Genomic DNA, 21,187 nt, shown 5'->3' on the forward strand with positions numbered 1-21,187 from the left:
TCTGTTGCAACCTCCCGAAGACACTCTAAGTTCAGAGGCCACTCCCCTCTGAGAACATCCTCTCTCAACATTTGGACTTTTCGCACCACCTTTTGATGCAGGATTATTAGAGCACACGGCAGACCGATGACAAACTGGCAGCTGGCCTCAAATTGACGCTCTTGGGCTATCGTTTTTTTTTTTTTTTTTTTTTTAAATATGTGTAAAGAATGGATTTCATTGGGGTAGGAGGAGCCCCTACAGTAAAAAATAAAATGAGATCCTAAAGGTTAGTGGCCAACGCCGCGAAGAAACACACTATTGATATTCCGAGGTCTTCGGCCCAGGACAATGGCGGCGTGTGTGCCTCCCGCTCTCCCTCATGGGTTGGAATGGCAGCGATGTCACAGCCAGCGCCAAGACGGAGGGATGAGGAGGGACGGACGGATGAGGAGGAGGAGAACAAAGCCTTTGTTACAGGCGGATGAGGAGGGACGGACGGATGGAAGGACAAAGAGGCGGAGGAGAACAAAGCCTTTGTTCGCACAGTGGACAAAGAGGCCATTGGGAGGGGAAGACACAGACACCATGACGGACAAAAGTTTTGGGACGACGTCCACCTACAGGAAGTCGACAACAGCGGACAAGATGCGCTTCTGGGAAGACCTGAGCTGACCTGATGCAAGCTGACCCAGCTGGTCGTCTGACCGCATCCAAGATGGCCTTTACAGACCAAACCAAGTCAAAGAGGAGAAGCGGCAGTAAAACAGGCCAAAATAGCAGTTTTCGCAGATGTTCTGACAAATTTAAAAGAACAAATGAGAGAGAATACATTGAACCGGGTTCATCTTTGTCAACTGAAACACTATCATCACGATTCATCATTTCAGTATTCTAACTTTTTGTGTCATGCCATGAGATTGTTCTCATGTAAAGTGGGCGCCTTCCCTCAATACAAGTTGGGAAACACTTCCACAGACCAACTTTGAGCACCAGGCACTGCTCGGGAACAGTTGAGGCCGCTGTGCAGCGCAGTCCGATAACAACAGACTTGGAGCGCACCTCATTCCATATTTGCATTTTCAATATTTTCTGCTCTGCTGCCTGCTTGATTTCCATTCAGCGGCAACAACAGCGACGATGGGGAGGAGGAGGACATTTTGGAAATTCAGTCACACGCACGCTGACGCACAAAAATGGACTAACGCGCACACCGACTCGCAAACACGGTGCACCACAAAGACTCACATATACACACATGGACACACACACACACACACAGACCATTACATACACGTACCCTCTCACATACACAAGGCACCAGAGCACACATACGAGAGTAGCATACACACATGGACTAACAGGCGCACATACACAGGGTCCATCCCTCTCTCACACTTTTGGACCAACAGACTCTCATACACATTTACGCACTCTCTCACACACAAACTCACACTAACACACTATCTCAAAGTGACTGTCTCCCTTCCTCTTGGACTAATACAGAATATAGCACACACACACACACAAACTGTGTCCCTCCCTCTTTCACAAACGCTTGGACCAACAGACTCTCACACACACACTAGGACAGACTTACACCTCCCTTCCTCTCTCTCACACACATGGACTAACACACTGCATCCCTCCCTCTCACTAAATATGTTCTCTCAACATTCTTTTCATATTTTTACACAATCACACAGTGCTCTCTCACACACATTCGGGGTAAAAGACTCTCACACCCAAACAGGACTAACATTGACTTGCACATACATTAACACTCTCTCTCACACACACACACATTCTCTCAAGTCTCTTATATTTTCACACAATGCTCTCTCATGCACACACATGGGCCAACAGACTCTCACACCCACACAGGACTAACATTGACTTGCACATACATTAACACTCTCTCATGGTGACTGTCTCACTTCCGCTCACTCTCTCACAGTTGGACTAACACAGAGACTATAGCACACACACAAACTGTGTCCGTCCCTCTCTCACAAACGCTTGGACCAACAGACTCTCACACACAAACAGGACTAACATAGACTTACACACACTCATAGAGACCATCTCTCTCTCTGAACGTGTGCGCGAGAGGGACCTTTGCTACTGGAGCTGTAGCCTACATGTCGGGGAGGTGGGGACAAATTGAACTGACTCGTCGTGTCCTTCACACGCGGGCAGTTTAAAAAAGCTTCACGGACGGGAGGCGGAAATGGCGACTGTTATTTACTGTTTGGAACTTACTCTGCTTGCTGAAGGAGCGACATTTTGAGCTGAGTCAAGCGGCATGCTACGCGCTGCAGCTTTGTGCTAGCCCGCTAGCCTACAACCATAATGTGAGTTACACCTTCCAAACAAATAAATTTTTTAAACATCATGCATATATATATATATATAATATACACGGCTTAACTTGTGACTGGGATCAATTTAATTTTGCAGTTGTCACACATCGTCATCCTCATTGGATGACTCTAGGTGCGTTTCCATTACAGCTTTTCGCAAAAATAAAAGCGATATTGTACTATTTCGGTAAAGTACAATTTCGACTTGCCGGTGTTTCCATTGAAGAGCGTTTCACTTTTGAGGCGCAATTCTCGTTATGTCTCGTCTCGCGGGATCTCGCAGTTCTGTAGGAGGTGCTCATGATGTTTGTGCGTTATTAATATTACTTTGAAAACATCTCCCTTCCCTCATCGGGCGGGTTCGGGCATTTGGTGTTGGTGTTATAACTTGTGTTATGGTGCGGATAGATGGATTTCAACGTATGCCGCTCGTTTGCTCTTTTCCCGGGGTATCGGCCATTTCTCATGCAACAATATAGGACGTGCATTGAATGGCGGCATATTGGCTCCATTACTGAATCGCTTTGTGCTTAAAAAGACTTGTTATCCCCTCCAGCTCCAGCTCCGACACGAAAGCAAGTGGCCCCATACTTCCTTTCCTCCAGGGCCGGGGTCACATGACTACAGGGAGTGCGCAAAAAGTGTTTCCATTAGACTTTTGCGAAATACTTCTATTTCCACACGTCTCAAAAAACCACCTGAGAGCGTAAAAACATTTTCACGAAAATCACGTGTTTCCATTACCAGCTTGCTTATGGGCAACTGAGGGTAATGGAAACGCACCTTCTAACATCACTCTGTCTAAACTGTGAGGTGTGGTTGCTTTCAGTGACAGTTCGAAAACAGCATATGGCCTTCATTTAATCGCCGACATGTTTTTTAATTACACAAGGATTTTTGCTATTTGTAGGCTGCCCGGGTCCCTCTCACCCGCAAATAGCAGGGGCACATTGTATAGATTCTATACATTGTATCACCACAATATATATTCTATGCTATAGAATATATATTGTGGTGATACTTGGTATTGGAGTAATCCAAAAGTAATCAAGTTACATTACTTTAATATTATGGTACTTGGCTTACGTTACTAACTACATTTTTTAGTGGGTAACTTGTAACTGTAACGGAATTCATTTTAAAAGTAACCCTCCCAACCCTGTACATACGCTTGGACTAACACACAGGCTAGCACATACATTAATACACACTGCGTTCCTGCTTCTCTCAGGAAAATTACCTCACACATACGCATACACAAGTCAGGATGTGTGACAGCCAGGAGCTTTTATTTCCATTCAAATTGCTAAAAATACATTTATTTACATTCAGGCTGATCTCAATGATTGATGATAATAATTATTCACATAGTGATCAGGTCAATAGTAGTCCCCCGTGTCGGCTTTGTCTCCCTGATTCTGGATCTGCTGCTGCTTCTTGTACAGGTCGGCGATCTTGAGGGAGGAAGAGGAGGATAAATCCAATATCCTTCAAAATCAATAACCTTCTTCCTGACATAAAACATAAGCACTGAAAGAAAAGCTAATCAAGTCAAGGGTTGCCTTCAGGGAAAATGCAAAATCATAGCGGTTGTCACAAAACAACCCAGGGATTTTTAAAAATGTCATTAAATGCTTTGTCTATCTGTCACTCGATCCATCCTAATTAAGTCTACTGTTGCCTTCAGGGAGAATCTGAACTCACAGTGTTCCTTGCAAACCAACCAAGGTAAAATCTACTGCTCCACTAACTAAATCAATTGCTGCATTCATGGACATTCGGAAGTCCCAAATGAGTGATTGTTCCAAATGTCTTTGCATGCTTATAATTTATACCGCTACCTGTTCTGATCAAGTGTTGCCTTCAGGGACAGACGGAAAACACAGATGCACTCACAAATGAATGACTGTTCCGAAAGTGCTTAACTGCTTACCTAAATTGCCTTATTGCTCCTCTAATCAAGTCTCACGTTGCCTTCAATGGCAGTCTGAAATAACAGTATTCTTCCCAAAACAAGTGAGTTATTGCCCAACTTTTTCATTAAATCACTATCCATCTGTGTCAAGTGGAGCGTTGCCTTCAGGACCAGCCTGAATTCACTGCTCTCCTCACACGACTGAGTGATCGCTCCAAATGTCTCCGATGGAATTGCCTATCTATCCTAATCAAGTCTGCTGTGGCCTTAAGTGACGGCCTGAAATCAAAGAATTGTCTGTTTGAGAAATAAATAAATAAATAAATAAATAAATCACTCCATCTCAAGTCAAGCGTTCGGAATTCAGATACAATCTGAAATAAATCAACCCATACCATACATCCTCTATCTACTCTAATGAGGTGCCTTCAGGGACAGTCTGAAATCACAGCTTTTCCTCACACTGCAGCCGATTGTTCCAAAGGCCCTGTTGAATTTCTATCCATGCAGTCTTGCGATGCATTCAGGGACACAGCAACCAAATGATTGTCCCAGATGTGCTTCAATGTTGAATTTGCATGCATCCATCCAAAAGCAGTTAACCTCACAAGTGATTGTTTCAAATCTATCCATTTGTTCATCTCACAATCAAGTCTCGTGATGCCTTCAGGGGCAGTCTGCAATCAGTTTTCCTCCCACCACAACCAAACGATTACTCCAAATGTCTTTAAAAAGTCGATCTAAATCTATCCCTTGCAATCGCTGCTCATTAATATCAGCGAGGTGTAGAAGCTGCCCCCTGCAGGGCTTGGCGGAGAAAGACACACGGCCACTGAATACATGCGCTATGCATTACGTTGATTCTGGCGCACTCTTTTATTAATGAATATACGAGTAAGCGTGTTGTACATCATAGTGTGCGTCTCGTACGCACTTTATCAATGAATATATGCGAGGGTGCCGTACATTATACTGCGCTTCTGGTGCACTTTATTAGGCAGACGGCAGCAGTAAAGCTGCTGTTATACAGCCTGTAGTAAAGCAGCCTCGTCCTTGTACTTGCGTTCAACCTTGAAGTTGAAAGAAACTTAACGGGTCGGATCTTTGGGGGAGGCCACAAACAAGCGCCGCAAAGAGAGGTCGTCGTATTTTTTTTAAAGAGCGACCCGTCGTCACGCGGCTCACCTGAGATCCGCTGGTGGCGTCCTCGGGCTTCTTGTCGTCTCGGATGCGAAGGAAGCGAGGAAAACGCAGGGAGATTCCCTTCTCTGGATCCACCTGGAGAACATCGTTGGGCGGGGAAATGAGGGAAAGACGGATGAGGAACAAGGGAGGAGGAAGGTGGGAGGAAGGAGGAGGAGGCAGGAAAAGGAATGAAATTAAGAATTAACTAATTAAGAATTAACTTCATTTGAACAATTTCTATTAGTTTTCCACTTTTGGTAATAAGAGGATGAAAACCTAAAAAAAATATGTATTGTTCATTTACAACAGATATATAATTTGTGATTAATCGTGAGTTAATTATTGAAGTCATGTGATTAATTACAACTAAAAATTAGGGGCTTCAGGCAATTATTAATTAATCGCATGACTTCACGAGTTAACTCACGATTAATCCCAAATTTTATATCTGTTCTAAATGTACAATAAAAAAATTCTAGGTTTTCACACTCTTGAAAAAATGTGAATCTAATAGAAATAGTTCAAATGAATTTTTGACGTCTATAGCCGTCAATGGCAGTGAATGAGTTAAGGGAGGCGATGATGAAAGAAATGAGGATGAAGACGGACAAGAAGAATGCGTCGACATGAACTGACCATTCCCATGGCGGCCTTGTACACGGGCGACAGAGACAGGTCGGCACACTTCACTTCCCAAACCTGCACGGCATCCAGCCACGCGTCGGGCTCAGCCGATTGGTCCACGCGGTAGTAGGGGCGGGGCTTGGGTAGGATGTGTTCCTGGTGGCAAACACATTAAAAGAGGCTTGCTAAAGAAATCAAAATCAAATGCATCCCACTTTGACACAAAATGGCTGACTTCCTGTTAGTTTTCAGGCACAGGTCCCTGAGACATTTTTATGCGTGTTATCATCTTAGATCTAGCTATTACATTTTAGAACTAGTGGTGAAACCTTCTAAATTTCCAAGAATTTCCAAGGGGCACGAGTGAGCCAATTGTTTATCCTCTAAAACTCTCAACCACGGTCCACGAGTACCCCTACCAGGCCTGTTTTCCATGTCTCCCACAGCCAATACAGGTGTTTCAAAGTTCATCTAATCAGCAAGCTCTGCATGAAGCCTGGTAACGATCCTCAGCTGTGTTGGCTGAGGGAGACAGGTTGGATGGGGTCTACTTTGGACTGAGGTTGAGAACCACTGCTCTAAAACAGTCCTTTTATTTACGGTAGCTATTAAGTATGGAAAAGTAAAATAAATAAATAAATAAGAATACCACAAATAATAGTTGATGTATTTATTTAAACATGACATTTGAAATAAACAAAATACGTAAGCATAAGAGTTAGCGAATGAAAGTTGAGAAACATTTCATCATTTTCAACTTCCCTGCAAAATAACTTGCTGTTCGTTTTCAGGCGTGGCTTCTTGAGGCTTTTTCTTGAGGCTTATCACAGCAGATGTGGCAATTAAATTTTGTGCCGATCAGTAAACCTTTCCCCCCCCCCCCAGGGGGCACTAGTGAGGCAAATTGCGGAGCCTATAAAATAGTTTTATTTAATGGTACCTAATAAAATTGTTTTTTTTTTTTTAAGTGTTAGAATATCAGTCATATGTTGCCTTTGACACAAAATGGTTGACTTCCTGTTGGAAATTTTTGCATGCAGCAAAATAAATAAAAAATACGCACAATTAATATTATTATTTTCATGACTTCATTTACTGTATAATAAACAATAAATTTGAAGTTATACTATTGTGCTATAATCGCCATATGTCCACATTACACACGCAGTCGAACCGTCGCTGATGTGCGAACGGGGCCAATCACGTCGCAGGCGGGCTCCCATCAGCTTTCCTTAATCCACCATCCATCATGCTCACAAGGAGCGCTTGATTACGGAGCGGCGCAGCGGGATCCGATCGAGCCGGGTGAGGACGGGGGACTGTTTTTCTCCTAATCAGCGTGATTGTGCACCATCAATACGTTGAAAGCGGTGTTTTTCAAACGTTGTTATTTGCTTAAACTCTTCAACGATAAATGTGAGGTATGAGGCGATTCGGTGCGTTTTAAAAGTCAGCAGTCGGTCCAGTATGTTGATTTCTCAATTGGTTGGACTTTTGACATCATTCACTTTCCAGCGCCGCCCCCGCCACCCCGATAACTGCCCCCTATGTGAACCGAACCGAATTCTTGACTTTTGCGCGTTACCTTCAAGAACTTGTGGTGTTGCTCCAAGTCTTCGTCCTTGAAGCCGGTCCCGATCTGGACGAGACGCAAACAAGAAAGTCACGTTTATGGAGTATAACTCATAAAAAACATCAATAATGTAGCATTGCTATGACTGGAACACTTTGCTATCAATGTGCATTGTGTGCAAAAGTGTGTTGTTTGCATTTGTTTGTGTTTTGCTGGCAGCATTGCACTCACAAATCCTTTTGCCATGGATAAAGACATGAAAGTTACGGCGGTAAAAAGCAGGGATTAAAGTTTTTAGGGGGGGGGGGCAGAGACAGGAGGGAACCTACGCTGCACGTTCCTTTGTTTACACACTTCACAACCACACAAGTGATAGTTCAAAGGCACACACACACCAAGCCAAAGAAACATAAATAAATAAATAAATAAACTCCTGCATCGGACGCAATCCAAACAAACAGTAAACACACAAAGATGAAGCAGTGTGCACTATCAACAGTTGATTTAAAAAAATAATAATCACCCAAATTCTAAAGGATCAGTTCAATCGGCAAAGCCTAGACGGGCTGCGGTAATTTGTTTTATCATGAAGAACTATTAAGGTCAAAAATAGTTTTTAATAATAATATGTTCTATGTATGCAGCCACACTAATCCAATTATGGTGCTCTGGTTAATATTGCAATATGAGTTATGAAGCAAAATCAGGCCGTTTTTATCCATCTCAGGGGGCGGCCATTTTGCCACTTGCTGTCGACTGAAGATGACATCACAGTTGCTTCGGGCTCAGGCAATGACCAATCACAGCTCACCTGTTTTCTGAAGCTGAGCTATGATCGGTTGTTGCCTGAGCAACATTGATGTCCCCCCTTCAGTCGAGAGCGAGTGGCAAAATGGCAGCAATTTGAGGTGGATAAAAGGGCCTGATTTTGCTTCATAACTCATATTCCACAAATGTAATATTAATCATGTCATGTTTAGACTAGTGAGGTCACATATAACACATTATTGTCAAGAAATGTTTAAGGTTGACTTCCCCTTTCAGCACTTTTTTAAGTAAAAAAAAAAGAAATCGACTCTTGAACCTTATTTGGGCCCGACTAGTTTGATGCCTAAACAGGCTGGAGACAAAATCAAAAGTTTGAATATGTCTTGAAACAGTGTAAATACAGAGAGTGGATAGAAACCTTGCACTACAACTTGCCGAGGATTAATTAAAGCCCAACTAGTACGATGCCTAAACGAACGGGCTACAGAACCAAGTGAAGGTTGTACAGCGCAACCTCTAATGGTTTAGCCAGTGTTAATTACAGAACACTTTGAACACTTAATCAGGCCCTAATGATGGGCTACAGAAGAAAGGAAAAACTTGATGTTGCTAAGTCTAGAAGCTGTGTAAAAAAAAAAAAAGGCAACGTGGATTTTCAGTGGGTGTCATTAATTCAGGGTTAGGGTTTGAAAAAAATATTTAAACGGGACGTAAAAGTTGGATAGCATAACTGCTAACGGTTTAGCTTTGGTAAGGTACCATGGAGAGTAACATGTTAGCACAGATGCTACGCGTAGCACTCGAGTCGCACACCTTGCAGACCGACTGGAACTCCTCGTTGTCTTCGTCGTAGCAAGCCAGCAGGAAGCCGCCGTACGTTCCCGTCCTCTTGCCTTTACCCAGGTAAGCGCCGATAACGCACAGGTCCACCGTGTCGCCAACACCCTCCAGGTAGTCCTTCTTCAACTGTAGGGCGGGGACACGTTATGAAAAAGTGACTTTTTAAATTCATGGTATGCAAATAAATGAGCAATTGACAGATATAATTAAAGCAAATCAAGAGTGCGGTTCAAATCAAGTAAAGAACTAAAATATGTTATTTTTAGCTGCAGAAATGAAGACAAATCTTTTTCAGACGATACTGATCAGCTGACAAATCCATTAGAAAATTGGCATTTTTGAAGGAAAATGTGGTTTCACCCACGTTTTGTTGTCGAAATGTCAAACGCTTCGCAACTTCCTGTTGTCAATCTGACCACTACACACATTTAGAATCCGGTAGTAATCGGCTCACTCCCCCAAGGGAAATTCATTAACTCATTCACTGCCATTGACGGCTATAGACGTCAAAAATTCATTTGAACTATTTCTATTAGTTTTCCACTTTTGTTAACAAGAATGTGAAAACATTTGTGAGTTAACTAGTGACGCCCCCATTTTTTTTTTTATCGCGTCAGGTGAATACAATTTTTAATTGTAATTTATCACATGACTTCAATAATTAACTCACGATTAATCACAAATTTTATATCTGTTCTAAATGTACTTTTTTTTTTTTAGGTTTTCATACTTTTATTAACAAAAGTGGAAAACTGATAGAAATAGTTCAAATGAATTTTTGACGTCTATAGCCGTCAATGGCAGTGAATTAAAGATCAATGGAAACGGCAAAAAATAAAAATACTTTTTTCTTTTTTGTCGCTCTTCCTAACTCACTTGACTAGATTCGCACAATAAGAAGAAAAAAAGAAAAGAAGAAGAAAATGGCTGACTAGTCTTTTTGCTCACATAGTCAACATTTTCAAAAAATTCCCAATCAATTGTGACCAAATATGGATATTCACAGGGAAGCTGTGTTTTTGAAACAAAATGGCTGACTTCCTGTTTGTTTTCAGATATAGTTCCTTCAGACTTATAGTGCGCCTCATCAATGTAGACACGGCTGCTGAATTTCGTGGCTATTGGCGACTCGAGTCAAACTTCGCTCCTACTTTTTAAAGCAAAAGAAGCAACGCTGTAAGCAACCTGCTTCCACCGGCTGCCTATCATTGGTCCAATATCAAGTTCTGGACCGTTAAGCCTCGTCAACGGAGGGCGTGCTCACCTTGAGCCAGTTATGCGAGCGCTTGGCGATTTCATAGGTGGCGTCCTTCTCCAGAGTCTTCACCATGAGGCCTTCGCACGAGTCTGGACGCGCACACACAAACAGTTCGTGTGAGGCATCACGTAAACTGACACACACACACACACACACACGCACGAACACACACCTCGGACAGACTGCTCCAGGAACTCGGCGATGGCGTCCGTGTTGTCCGAGTCGATGTATCGGGCGAATAAAAACTCTCCCTCCACTTCGGCAAAGGATTCTCGCAATAGCTCCCGACGCCGAGACAGCGGCTGTCGCACCAGAGACTACACACACGCGCACGCACACACAAGCACCATCACAAAATGGCTAAATTGTATCCTTTTGACTTTGCTTGCAGGCTTGCACTGACAAGGATGAAACATGGAAGTAGTTGACCCCCACCACCCCCGACCTAGCAGACAACCACACACACACACACACACACACACACACACACACACACACACACACACACACACACACACACACACACACACACACACACACACACACACACACACACACACACACACACACACACACACACACACACACACACACACACACACACACACACACACACGTACTGGGTGATCAAACCAGATGTACTTCGACAACTGTGATTGGCCAGTTTTTTTGAAGGGTCTCTCGACGAGGCCATGAATTGAGAAAAGCCAGTCGTTTTTTCCCGTAGCATGTTATCTCCGCTTGTAAAGGACCAGAGACGCATTAACTCATTCACTGCCATAGACGGCTATAGACGTCAAAAATTCATTTGAACTATTTCTATTAGTTTAAAAAAAAAATCCCACTTTTGTTAACACGAGTATGAAAACCAAGAAAACATTTTTTTATTGTACATTTAGAACAGATATAAAATTTGTGATTAATCATGAGTTAACCAGTGAAGTCATGCGATTAATTCAGATAAGAAAATGTAATCGCCTGACGCCCCTAATTTTTTCATTTTTTTAAAGAAATGATAATTTTTCTGTAATTAATCACAAATTTTATATCTGTTCTAAATGTGCAACATTTTTTTTCTAGGTTTTCATACTCTTGTTAACAAAAGTGGGAAAAAATTCAAACTAATAGAAATAGTTCAAATGAATTTTTGACATTCATAGCCGTCAATGGCAGTGAATGATTTAAGCAAGTTGAATAAATAAACTGAATAGCATACGTTATATAAAGGAGGCGCCACTGCAGCATGCAAATAAAGCGGCAAGAGCGGAATAACGCCGACTAAATTATGTAGCGTCAGACAAGTTATAACTGTGTTAGGCCACATAATGGCAAATTAGGCGTCACTGTTTTAATTAGCTAATTTGTTTCGGTCCACTTGGGGGGGTTTGGGGAAACGCAAATCGTGCTGATTTGCATTTTGCCGTCGACAACTTTGGGGGACTCTGCTGGCCTATTGTGTTTTACTCGGAGGGACGCACAAACGCACACAGGTTAATGTGACACAATCTCATTCCCACGCAAACACACATTGCGCTGGAATTACAATGAGCGCGAGCATCATTATCTGCTTACGGCGCTCAGCAGCAATCGTCATTGGCATTCAGGGACAACAACAACACTGTGACGTGCTCACAAAACACACAAATATGCAAACACACAGAAACATACACAGCGCACCCGTGCAGCTAGAGGAGAAAATACACGTAAATACAAACAATATAAATAACACCAACTGAAAACCAAGCACACACAACCACATGCACATTTACACACTAATGCGTTTTTTTTCAGTGTTTATTTGCTGATAATTTTCAGTAGAAGGGAAAGAAAAATGTGCATAATTTCTTTTTTATTAATACAAGTTCCAACTTTTAACTTAGTTTAAATGTCTTAAAGAGGAGGTCAACCCAAAAATGTATTGTTTACAATAATTGCATTCTCTGTCCTACCTCTCTAATCTAAACACGGTAATTGGATTAAAGTTGCGAGTGTGGAATATGAATTAAGCAGCAAAATCCACCTGTTTTTATCCATCTCAGGGGGCGGCCATTTTGCCACTTGCTATCGAGTGAAAAATGACATCACAGTTGCTCAGCTCAGGTAATGACCAATCAGGGCTTAGTTTGCAAATGTCACATGACTCAGAAAACATTAACTCAATCACTCGCCGCCATTTTCACTGAAGCAACCCCCTTCGCTCTTGGCTATTTTACTGGATTTTGATAGATTTTGCAAGGCCCACAGAATATTGTGTTCTATTGCTATAAAAACATGGAACCTACCAAAAGAAAGATTAGTCTCTTCTTTCATCAGAAAAAAAAAAGTATATTTCTATCTGTTTCCATTTTGCAGGAATTAGCATTAGAATATATCTAAGTTACATCATTATTCACAAATCTGTTTAAAACAGTGCAGGAAAGAGCTGTTTGCAACATGGCCCTGGTTGATCTCGTACTCTGCTGCCACCTGCTGGCCGTTACAATTGCTTCAAGCATTCTCTTTAGTTCAGAGGCTGCATCAAAGCCTAGCATAACAAAACATAAAAAGCGTATAAATACGTCTTTGGGAGCATGGTCATATTTAAAATAGAACATATTTATACATTTTTGGGCGCATGAGTTAACTAATGCTAATATGCTAGCCTGCAATGTTTCATACTTTCAAGTGTTGTTTACAGGGTCCCTTCCTATCAGCTTAACGTGCTAAAATGCTAACTCAGCACTGCTATGCACTAGGGATGTTCAATACCATTTTTTTTCAGATACCAGTATGAGTACTCAACTAAAAGTCACTTATACCGATACCACCAGTACTTTGGATACATAAAATCCCCCCGCTCCACCACCCCAATGATAATTTAAAAGAAAGACCTATAGCTCCTCCCAATACAGCATTTTTCCTTAAAACGGCATGAAAATAATGGCGATTTTCTATTCTTCTAATTTCTAGTTCTTGATCGTACAACATCCACAAGATGTCGCAAGTACCTTAAAGTAAGGCCTGGTATCGTCCCGAAACCGATACTTGGTATCGGTACTCGCCCATCCCTACCTATATTCAAATGTGATATATGACTTGACGCCGTCTTGTAATAATTACCTCTCCATTGAGGTAGAGGAGATCAAAGGCGTAGACGCTCACTTGAACTTTGATGTCGGCTGCATCCACATCCTGCAGGAACAGACGCGTGCACACAGACACAGGGACAGACACACAGACATGATTAATGTTGTTTCCCGCAACAAAAAGGCATGCAAACGGCTTGTGACGCTCGTCTTATTCACTAATTCCAAAAAGAACGGCTTCCATTCATTTTCAATTTATTCCCTTCAAGTAAATACCTTTTCATAGACTCGCGTTTAATTATTAAACACTCACACTCGTCACATCAAATGTGCTAAAAAGACTCTAGCGCATTATAAAAAGTGCCTCTTAACTGCTTTTTCTCCTTAATAGCGTTGAATGATTCCACAGAAATGTGTGCAAATTTTTCGCACCTCCCCCAGGGAAAGCGCATGCATTAACACATTTCAATGTCACAAAATAGCAAGCAGACTATACCCACTTTTTCAAGCAGGGCTTGACATGAACTTTTTTGCTCACCAGCCGCTGTGGCTCGTGGTTTACCAGAGTTAGCATTTTCAGCATTAAAATACAACATACGCATGTGAATAAGGCCCATGCATAAACATAACCCAAAGACAGCGCCAACTACAGCCCTGGAATGCACACTACAACTGTTCTCACTGCTCCCTCTTACTTGGCTGGCAACGACAACAGCGCCATCTGTGTGTCAAGGACGAGACTGCATTTGTGCATAAGGATGGCATTACAAGTAATGGGGGAGTCTGCGGAGGAGGTTGAGGCGTCCCTGGGAATAAAAGCACAACAGCAACGTTCATCTTGACGTTCTTCCATTAGCGCCGGCTCCTCATCCTTCCTGCCCTTTTCTTCATTTGCGCCCATGTCAGCGGCGGCGAACGGGAGGAGAGCGAGGACAGAGGATGCTTCCTCCGCTGCCGTCATGTGATTTGTGCGCCGCGCGAACGCCATTATTCTGATCAAAAGTGAGAAAAAACTCGGCTGACATTTGCAATCACACAAAGCCTCTCCCCTGCGCCATCTCATCTTCACCCCTCCGTCTCCTCCATCCGTCTGACGCCTCCTTATCAATCTTCCACTCCTCCTGCTACTGGATCATCTCACTCCATCACGCGGTCCTCTGCCTCCTCCTCCACCACCACTTCCTGTTCTTTACCGTCCGACTACTTTTCAAATGTGTAAATGATCAGGTATGTGTCATTTGCCATGTTTGTGTTATTTCTATTCTTTTACTGCCGTTTTTTTTGCCGTCTACAATTACATTTTCGTTACTGCATTATAACTTTCTAAGCTTTCTTACGTATGAAAAAACAATCGTTCTATGCCTACAAGTACCTGTACAGATGTCAAATCAAATTTAACCATTGAAATGAACTGTAATGCCATTAATTCGTTCCAGCCCCCGCCACACACACACAGACACACAAATGTTATGCATTCGTATTAAAGAAAATCACACTGTAGTGTAAAAAAAATGTAACAGTGAACAATGCATATTAATGATTCGGCATTTGCAAAAAAAATTGAGAACCAATCCTCCGTTATTGACTGGAAAGCTCAACAATTTGTTGTGCTTAGGACAAAGCTATGATATTATTACTTAAGGATCGCCATGGAGTCTTGATGTTAAGTTTATTTCAGTCATAGTGGGGCTTTTTTTAATCGTCTGATGTTGTTTTGTTGGTGACCCTTGATTGCACCTTGTGCGCCATCAAAAGTACTGTATGTTTTTTGCTTCTCTCCTGAGGCAGCTGCTAATAGCTTCTGTAGTTGACTTGCCTGTATTGCTAATATTTATCTATTGTGTGAACAGTAAATGTCAAGTTTAATGGCTTAAGCCATTTGTGCCAAATGCTAGATGCAAATTTGTTTGCCTGCGTGATGCCATATGAGTTTGTGCAAGAATCTGGGGTGCACCTGTTTTAGCCAATTCATTTTGGGGCACTTCTGGGTCACTTTCTGTTGATTTGGGGGGCACTTCCGGCTTACTACCGTTCAATTTGGCGCACTTCCTGTTCATTTATGAAGCACTTCAGGTCATTTCCTGTTCAATTTGGGACAATTCCTGTTGATTTTGGGGAACATCGGGGTCACTTCCTGTTCAATTTGGGGCACTTCCTGGTCAATTTGGAGCACTTTCTGATTTTTATGGAACACTTCGGTGTTACTTCTTGTTTAATTTGGCGCACTTACTATTCATTTATGGACCACTTCAGGTCACTTCCTGTTCAAGTTGGGACAATTCCTCTTGATTTTAGGGAACATCGGGGTTACTTCCTGTTTAATTTGGGTCACTTTCTGTTTATTTTGTGGCACATCCTGGTCACTTGCTGTTTATTTTGTGGCACTCCCTGGTCACTTCCTGTTCAATTTGGAGCACTTTCTGATTTTTATGGAACACTTCGGTGTCACTTCCTGTTCAATTTGGCGCACTTACTGTTCATTTATGGACCACTTGAGGTCACTTCCTGTTCAATTTGGGACAATTCCTGTTGATTTTGGGGAACATCGCGGTTACTTCCTGTTCAATTTGGGGCACTTTCTGGTCACTTTCTGTTTATTTTGTGGCACTTCCTGGTCACTTCCTGTTCATTTTGTGGCACTTCTTGGTCACTTCCTGTTCATTTTGTGGCACTTCCTGGTCACTTCCTGTTCCTTTTGTGGCACTTCCTGGTCACTTCCTGTTCAATTTGGAGCATTTTCTGATTTTTATGGAACACTTCAGTGTCACTTCCTGTTCAATTTGGGGCTTTTCCTGTTGATTTTGGGACACTTACAGGTCACTTCCTGTTGATTTTGTGACACTTATGGGTCACTTCCTGTTCAATTAATTGTTTAATTCCTATGTCATTTAGGGGTACACACATGGTAGTTATGTTTGATTTAAGTCAGGAATATGATGGGCCTTTTTTCACCCTCATTTTACACCTACCTTCCTCTTGCGTGTGGTGAGGACCTGGAAAGGCTGGATTTGTTTCTTCTCGCGGTCCCACGCCACCGCCTCTGAGTCCAGCACGCAGGAAACTACAGAGTCTTTCTTCACCTGCGGAGCAACACCAGAAAAGGAAGCGTGTGAGAAGCTAACAGAGAAGTTTATTCTTTATCTTGTCAAACAGAGGTACCGTACCACCCAGGCCACATTGCTTTTTGTTTGTTTTTGGAGGGGGGGAGGGGAGTAAAACATTGCAGTTACATTTGTTTCAACCCATAAACACATGACATGTGCAAACCAAACACACACAATATACATAAACACCGTGCACAATGCACACACATGCATTTGTAACACACGTAATAAACACATAACAGTGTTTGTCTTTTATGTATTCCGTTTATGAGACATTTACAAGGTGTAATTTGTTAGCATTGTTTTTAGCATTAGTTGATAGACGCCAGAAACAAAACCCTGTGCCAAAACCTTCAACTTTGTTTTGATGGTCTGCAAAAGGTTGAAAGTGTGCGACCAACCACAGCAGGGCTTAAACTGTTCTGTAATGACGTAAATGTCTATTTGTTGAATATGTGATTTATTACAAAGCTTCTAATGAATTCGATTTTTGTGTTTTAATCTGAGTCCCAGCACTAATTACAATGGAAAACAACTTTGAGCAAGACTTTTGACAAGAAGTTGGGATTTTTGTCACAGTTAACTGAAGTTGGACTAAAGACACACAACACGATTATTAGATCTCTCTGTCTACAAAAAAACAAAAACAAAACATTGATAATCCCATGTGTCAGGAGGAATTTTTTAATAATATTTTTTTTCTTTTTCTTTTTTAATTAGGGGCATCAGGCGATTACATTTTTTAATTGTAATTAATCACATGACTTCACTAGTGAACTCAAGAGTAATCACGAATTTTATATCTGTTGTAAATGTACAATAAAAAAATGTTCTAGGTTTTTATACTCTTAACAAAAGTGGAAAAAAAATGTGAAACTAATAGATATAGTTCAAATGAATTTTTGACGTCTGTAGCCGTCAATGGCAGTGAATGAGTTAAATGATGAGCAGAATTTGCGATCGCAATGTAGTTACAAGATAAAAACAATGCTAATTTCCGCGAGCAGGTCTACAGAGTTTCACATTTTATGTTAGCATTAAGCTAGCAAACTTTGGTTGGATGGTTTGATTGAACATTTTGGTGCGTAAATATCAAATTTCAACTGTCTTTTTTTTATGTCAAATGCTTTTACAATAAACTTTAATGGTCAACTGTGTCAATGGGATATTAACAGAAGCAAGCACTGGAGGACAGCCACAAAGGAACATTTAAAAGTGTGTGTTTTAACACGTTTAAATGTGTTTTAAGTGTGAAGAAGGATAAACATATCAAAAATGTTTATATAGTTCACTCTTGTTTCTCTAAATCGTATAAATCCCCCGCCTTTATAAAGACTTCTGTGGGGAGGAACAAGAGTGTCCATTTTTTGATGCCCCGCGAAAGCAGAGCTTGAAAAAAAAAAAAGGGCAAAAAAATGTATGCTCTCTACAGATATAAAGATAGACGTATAGTGACTTACAATTGGCGGGAGTTGACGATATTGTGCTTTCGAGGGGCTGCGCGCACACACGCGTTCTTCAACGCGACGTCAGCCCGCCGAGTACTTTGACACCCGTCTCATCACGGCACATCAGACATAAGCGCTTGTGATCGGCCACTTTTTAAGTCAAAGTCGGCCCTAACGAGCGGCTAATGCATCTAAATTAACACCGCGCCACTTTTGCCTCATTGAAATGCAAAGCGCCGTCTCCCCGCTACCGGCCCGACTCCCGACATCCATTGTGCGGCCGCGTCGCCGTGACAACCCCATGCTAATTCCGAGGCGTTTCCCCGTGATTGACTGACTGTCGATTTGTTCCCCTCCGTAAACAGAACGAGGGACCAAAACAGTCAATCACTCGCAAGGCATTCAACACCGTCGGAGTTAAGTGAAGGGTCGGCAGACTGGGAGGAGCGGCGTTGATAAAAACAAACCGGGAGAAGAACGAGAAGAAAGCCAAACATCCGGCGGTGAAAGAGTCGGGATGCGCCGAGAGCGAAAAGGAAGAAGCTGCGTAAAGGCGATAAAGAGACGCCGACGGCGCAGAAACACAAAAAAAGTGAGAAGACAGTCAAAGAAAAGGGAATAGAAGGAATGTGTGAGAGTGAAGGTACCAGAGGCGAGAAGCCAAAAAGGAAAAAAAGGTGACAAGAATGTATCAAAGTCCCCCCCCCCCCCCCTTCCCCAACAAGAAGGATGAGAGGCACGACACGGGTGAGAGGAAGAGGTTTCATTAAAAAGTCACAAAGAGACGAGATAGGAGTGACACCGTGCCAGGTGTGGAGGATGAAAGAAAGTGCTGCAAGGGTGTAAGACCACGCCAATATGCACTTTGTCGAGTCGGGTTTTGGGGGTGGGGGGGGGGGGGGGCGTAAAAACGGTGTGATGTCCATTTGGCTTTGCTAAATGCATTTTTGATTGCTATTAAAGAATATTTGAGCCACTTATGAGGTGATTATTCAAGCGTGCTACATTGAATATGTTTTTGTATTGTATCATTTGGTTTTCCGTTATTTTTTGCATCAAAATTTTGTCCTCGTTTTCATGCAAAAAAAATAATAAAAAAAGACTGAGCCGTTAATTCCCCATAACTGATGTGCGTTCATTTAAAGCATAAATTGTGTATTAAGGGTTCAACAATGCACGAGCTGATTACCGGTTTGCCAACATTTTAAAAATTCAAGGTTTTAATAATGCTGGCCGACACCAGTAATGAGTTCGTCTTTTTTTTTTTGTTGAGAGGACGTCTAAGCACGACACAAAATGCTGCATGCAGAGTTAAGTAAATGAGACGCTACTTTGAAGTTAATTGCCTGAAATAAACTTTTTTTCCTCCTTCTCTGCGCTCAATGGAGGAGGAGGAAAGAGGGAACAAGATGAAATCCTGCAAAAGCAGTTTTTTTTTTTTTGCTCCGATCAATGTGCATTGTCCTAATTTGGTACCAGCAGGTACTAGTGAGTCCAAAGTACAACATGAGCAGCACGCGGGTCTGTTCTAAAAGTAGCTCACCAGTGACGGGACAAGGTTTCTAAGAAAAATAGTGTTGATCCACTACCAATGCCGGTACCGGGGAGAGGTTCCGATTTTGCATTAAAACAGTGGTATCGGAATCGGCGAGTACAGTACTAACAAGTAACATGTCGATGTCATTATTTCCGACGCTAAATATAGGACTTTGGATGCAGCATCTTGCGTCTTGCGTCTTGCTCGTGCACGACATTCACTGATGTGTGACGAAGATATCATCTTGAATGCGCTGAACCAATGGCAGGGCAACTTTTTAATGTTGAGAGAGAGAAAAAAAACTAGGTATCGGTACGGTATCTTCATCAACCGATACTGCAAAACTGGAGCCAAAAAACTGTCAACATTTATGGATATAAACTTAACATGTTCATTCTTCTGTATTCCCTATAAGAAATATTGCTTTTGATTTCATACATTTTGTCAGACTTTCTGGCCAAGAATTAGACTTTGATCCAAAGCGAATAAGAAAACTTGCTGTGCTGAAAAGATTGTGAAACGGCGCACAACTGAAAGGAACCACGTGACAACAATCTCCCATATTTTTCCACAACATCTGTAAACCTTATTTGCCAAAGAAAAACCGTCATGCCTCATCGGCGCCCCCGTTCAAACCCTCAATCTCAACAGGAAGCAGACGCCGACGTTACTTGGCGTAGCTTAGCCGCGCTGTGAATGAGGGCAACTACGAGGCACAACAAACAAACAAACCTCCACTGAGCGACGCAACCATGCGAGTAACTCAATTAAATATTTTAACGCAATTAAAGGCCGGGCCCGCAGATATACGACTGACATTTCAATAACAGCCGCGCGCCAACGAGCGTGAATGAGAAGGGCTCTAATAAACCCATGTAGCCTCATTTGCTATTTAATTGCAGCTCTCCACTAGACGGGAGGGGGTGGAAAAAACAAGCTCAGCGGGCGCGAAGGAAGCGAGCGCTCACTCTCGGTTAACCTCAGGCCGACTCTCAGAGCTGGTCCAGCGGATTGTCTTGCAATTGTCAGCTTAAATGACTTTCCACTTCCAAAACAAAATGGCAGCTACAGACTCAGCGAAACGGCCGACCGGTTGGACGAGGACGAGTTTTTGATGGCAGTTAATTACTGTGGTACTTCCACTTAGTGTAACTCAATTTATTTAAGGGCTGCAATGATGCATCAATAAAAAAAGGAGAAAAAAAAGAAAGATAATTGAAAGTAGAGATGGGCTGAAATGGTTTTCTCGGGGTCGATACCGACAGATTATTACTAATTAAGGCAGCGATAACGTACGTGTAATGCAAAATACGAAAGGACGATTGTAGAACAGTTAGATGTTCTGCCTGCAATTCAAATCTTTATTGTTGTAAAGGTTGGGACCAAAAAAGACATTGTTGTATATATTTTTTAATTAATAAGATGATTAATCAGTTATCAGAATTTAATTCTGCCAAATAATGGCATCAGTCTAAAAAAAATCTTTATCGGTTGGCCGCCCAAGTCTAAATATCACAACAAAGTGAAC

At 42.1% G+C, this 21,187-nt stretch overlaps 1 protein-coding gene across 2 annotated transcripts in view; it reads right to left on the reverse strand.

Moving 5' to 3' along the window:
* Positions 1-3,612: 3,612 nt before the first annotated feature.
* lig1 (ligase I, DNA, ATP-dependent) overlaps positions 3,613-21,187 on the reverse strand; it is a 36,065-nt gene continuing 18,490 nt past the window's right edge. For both annotated transcript variants that reach the window (XM_086057674.1, XM_086057667.1), the window contains exons 18-26: positions 16,540-16,650; positions 13,605-13,676; positions 10,678-10,822; positions 10,512-10,594; positions 9,221-9,373; positions 7,652-7,705; positions 6,079-6,222; positions 5,443-5,535; positions 3,613-3,796 (exon numbers count right to left, since the gene is read on the reverse strand). In XM_086057674.1, the coding sequence (XP_085913800.1) occupies positions 3,722-3,796; positions 5,443-5,535; positions 6,079-6,222; positions 7,652-7,705; positions 9,221-9,373; positions 10,512-10,594; positions 10,678-10,822; positions 13,605-13,676; positions 16,540-16,650 (930 nt within the window). In that variant the 3' untranslated portion in view covers positions 3,613-3,721. The remainder of the gene's footprint in view (positions 3,797-5,442; positions 5,536-6,078; positions 6,223-7,651; positions 7,706-9,220; positions 9,374-10,511; positions 10,595-10,677; positions 10,823-13,604; positions 13,677-16,539; positions 16,651-21,187) is intronic.

The sequence above is a fragment of the Leptonotus elevatus genome, chromosome 1 (genome assembly GCF_054856555.1).
Source record: "Leptonotus elevatus isolate MCC_2025b chromosome 1, RoL_Lele_1.0, whole genome shotgun sequence".
Lineage (NCBI taxonomy): Eukaryota > Metazoa > Chordata > Actinopteri > Syngnathiformes > Syngnathidae > Leptonotus > Leptonotus elevatus.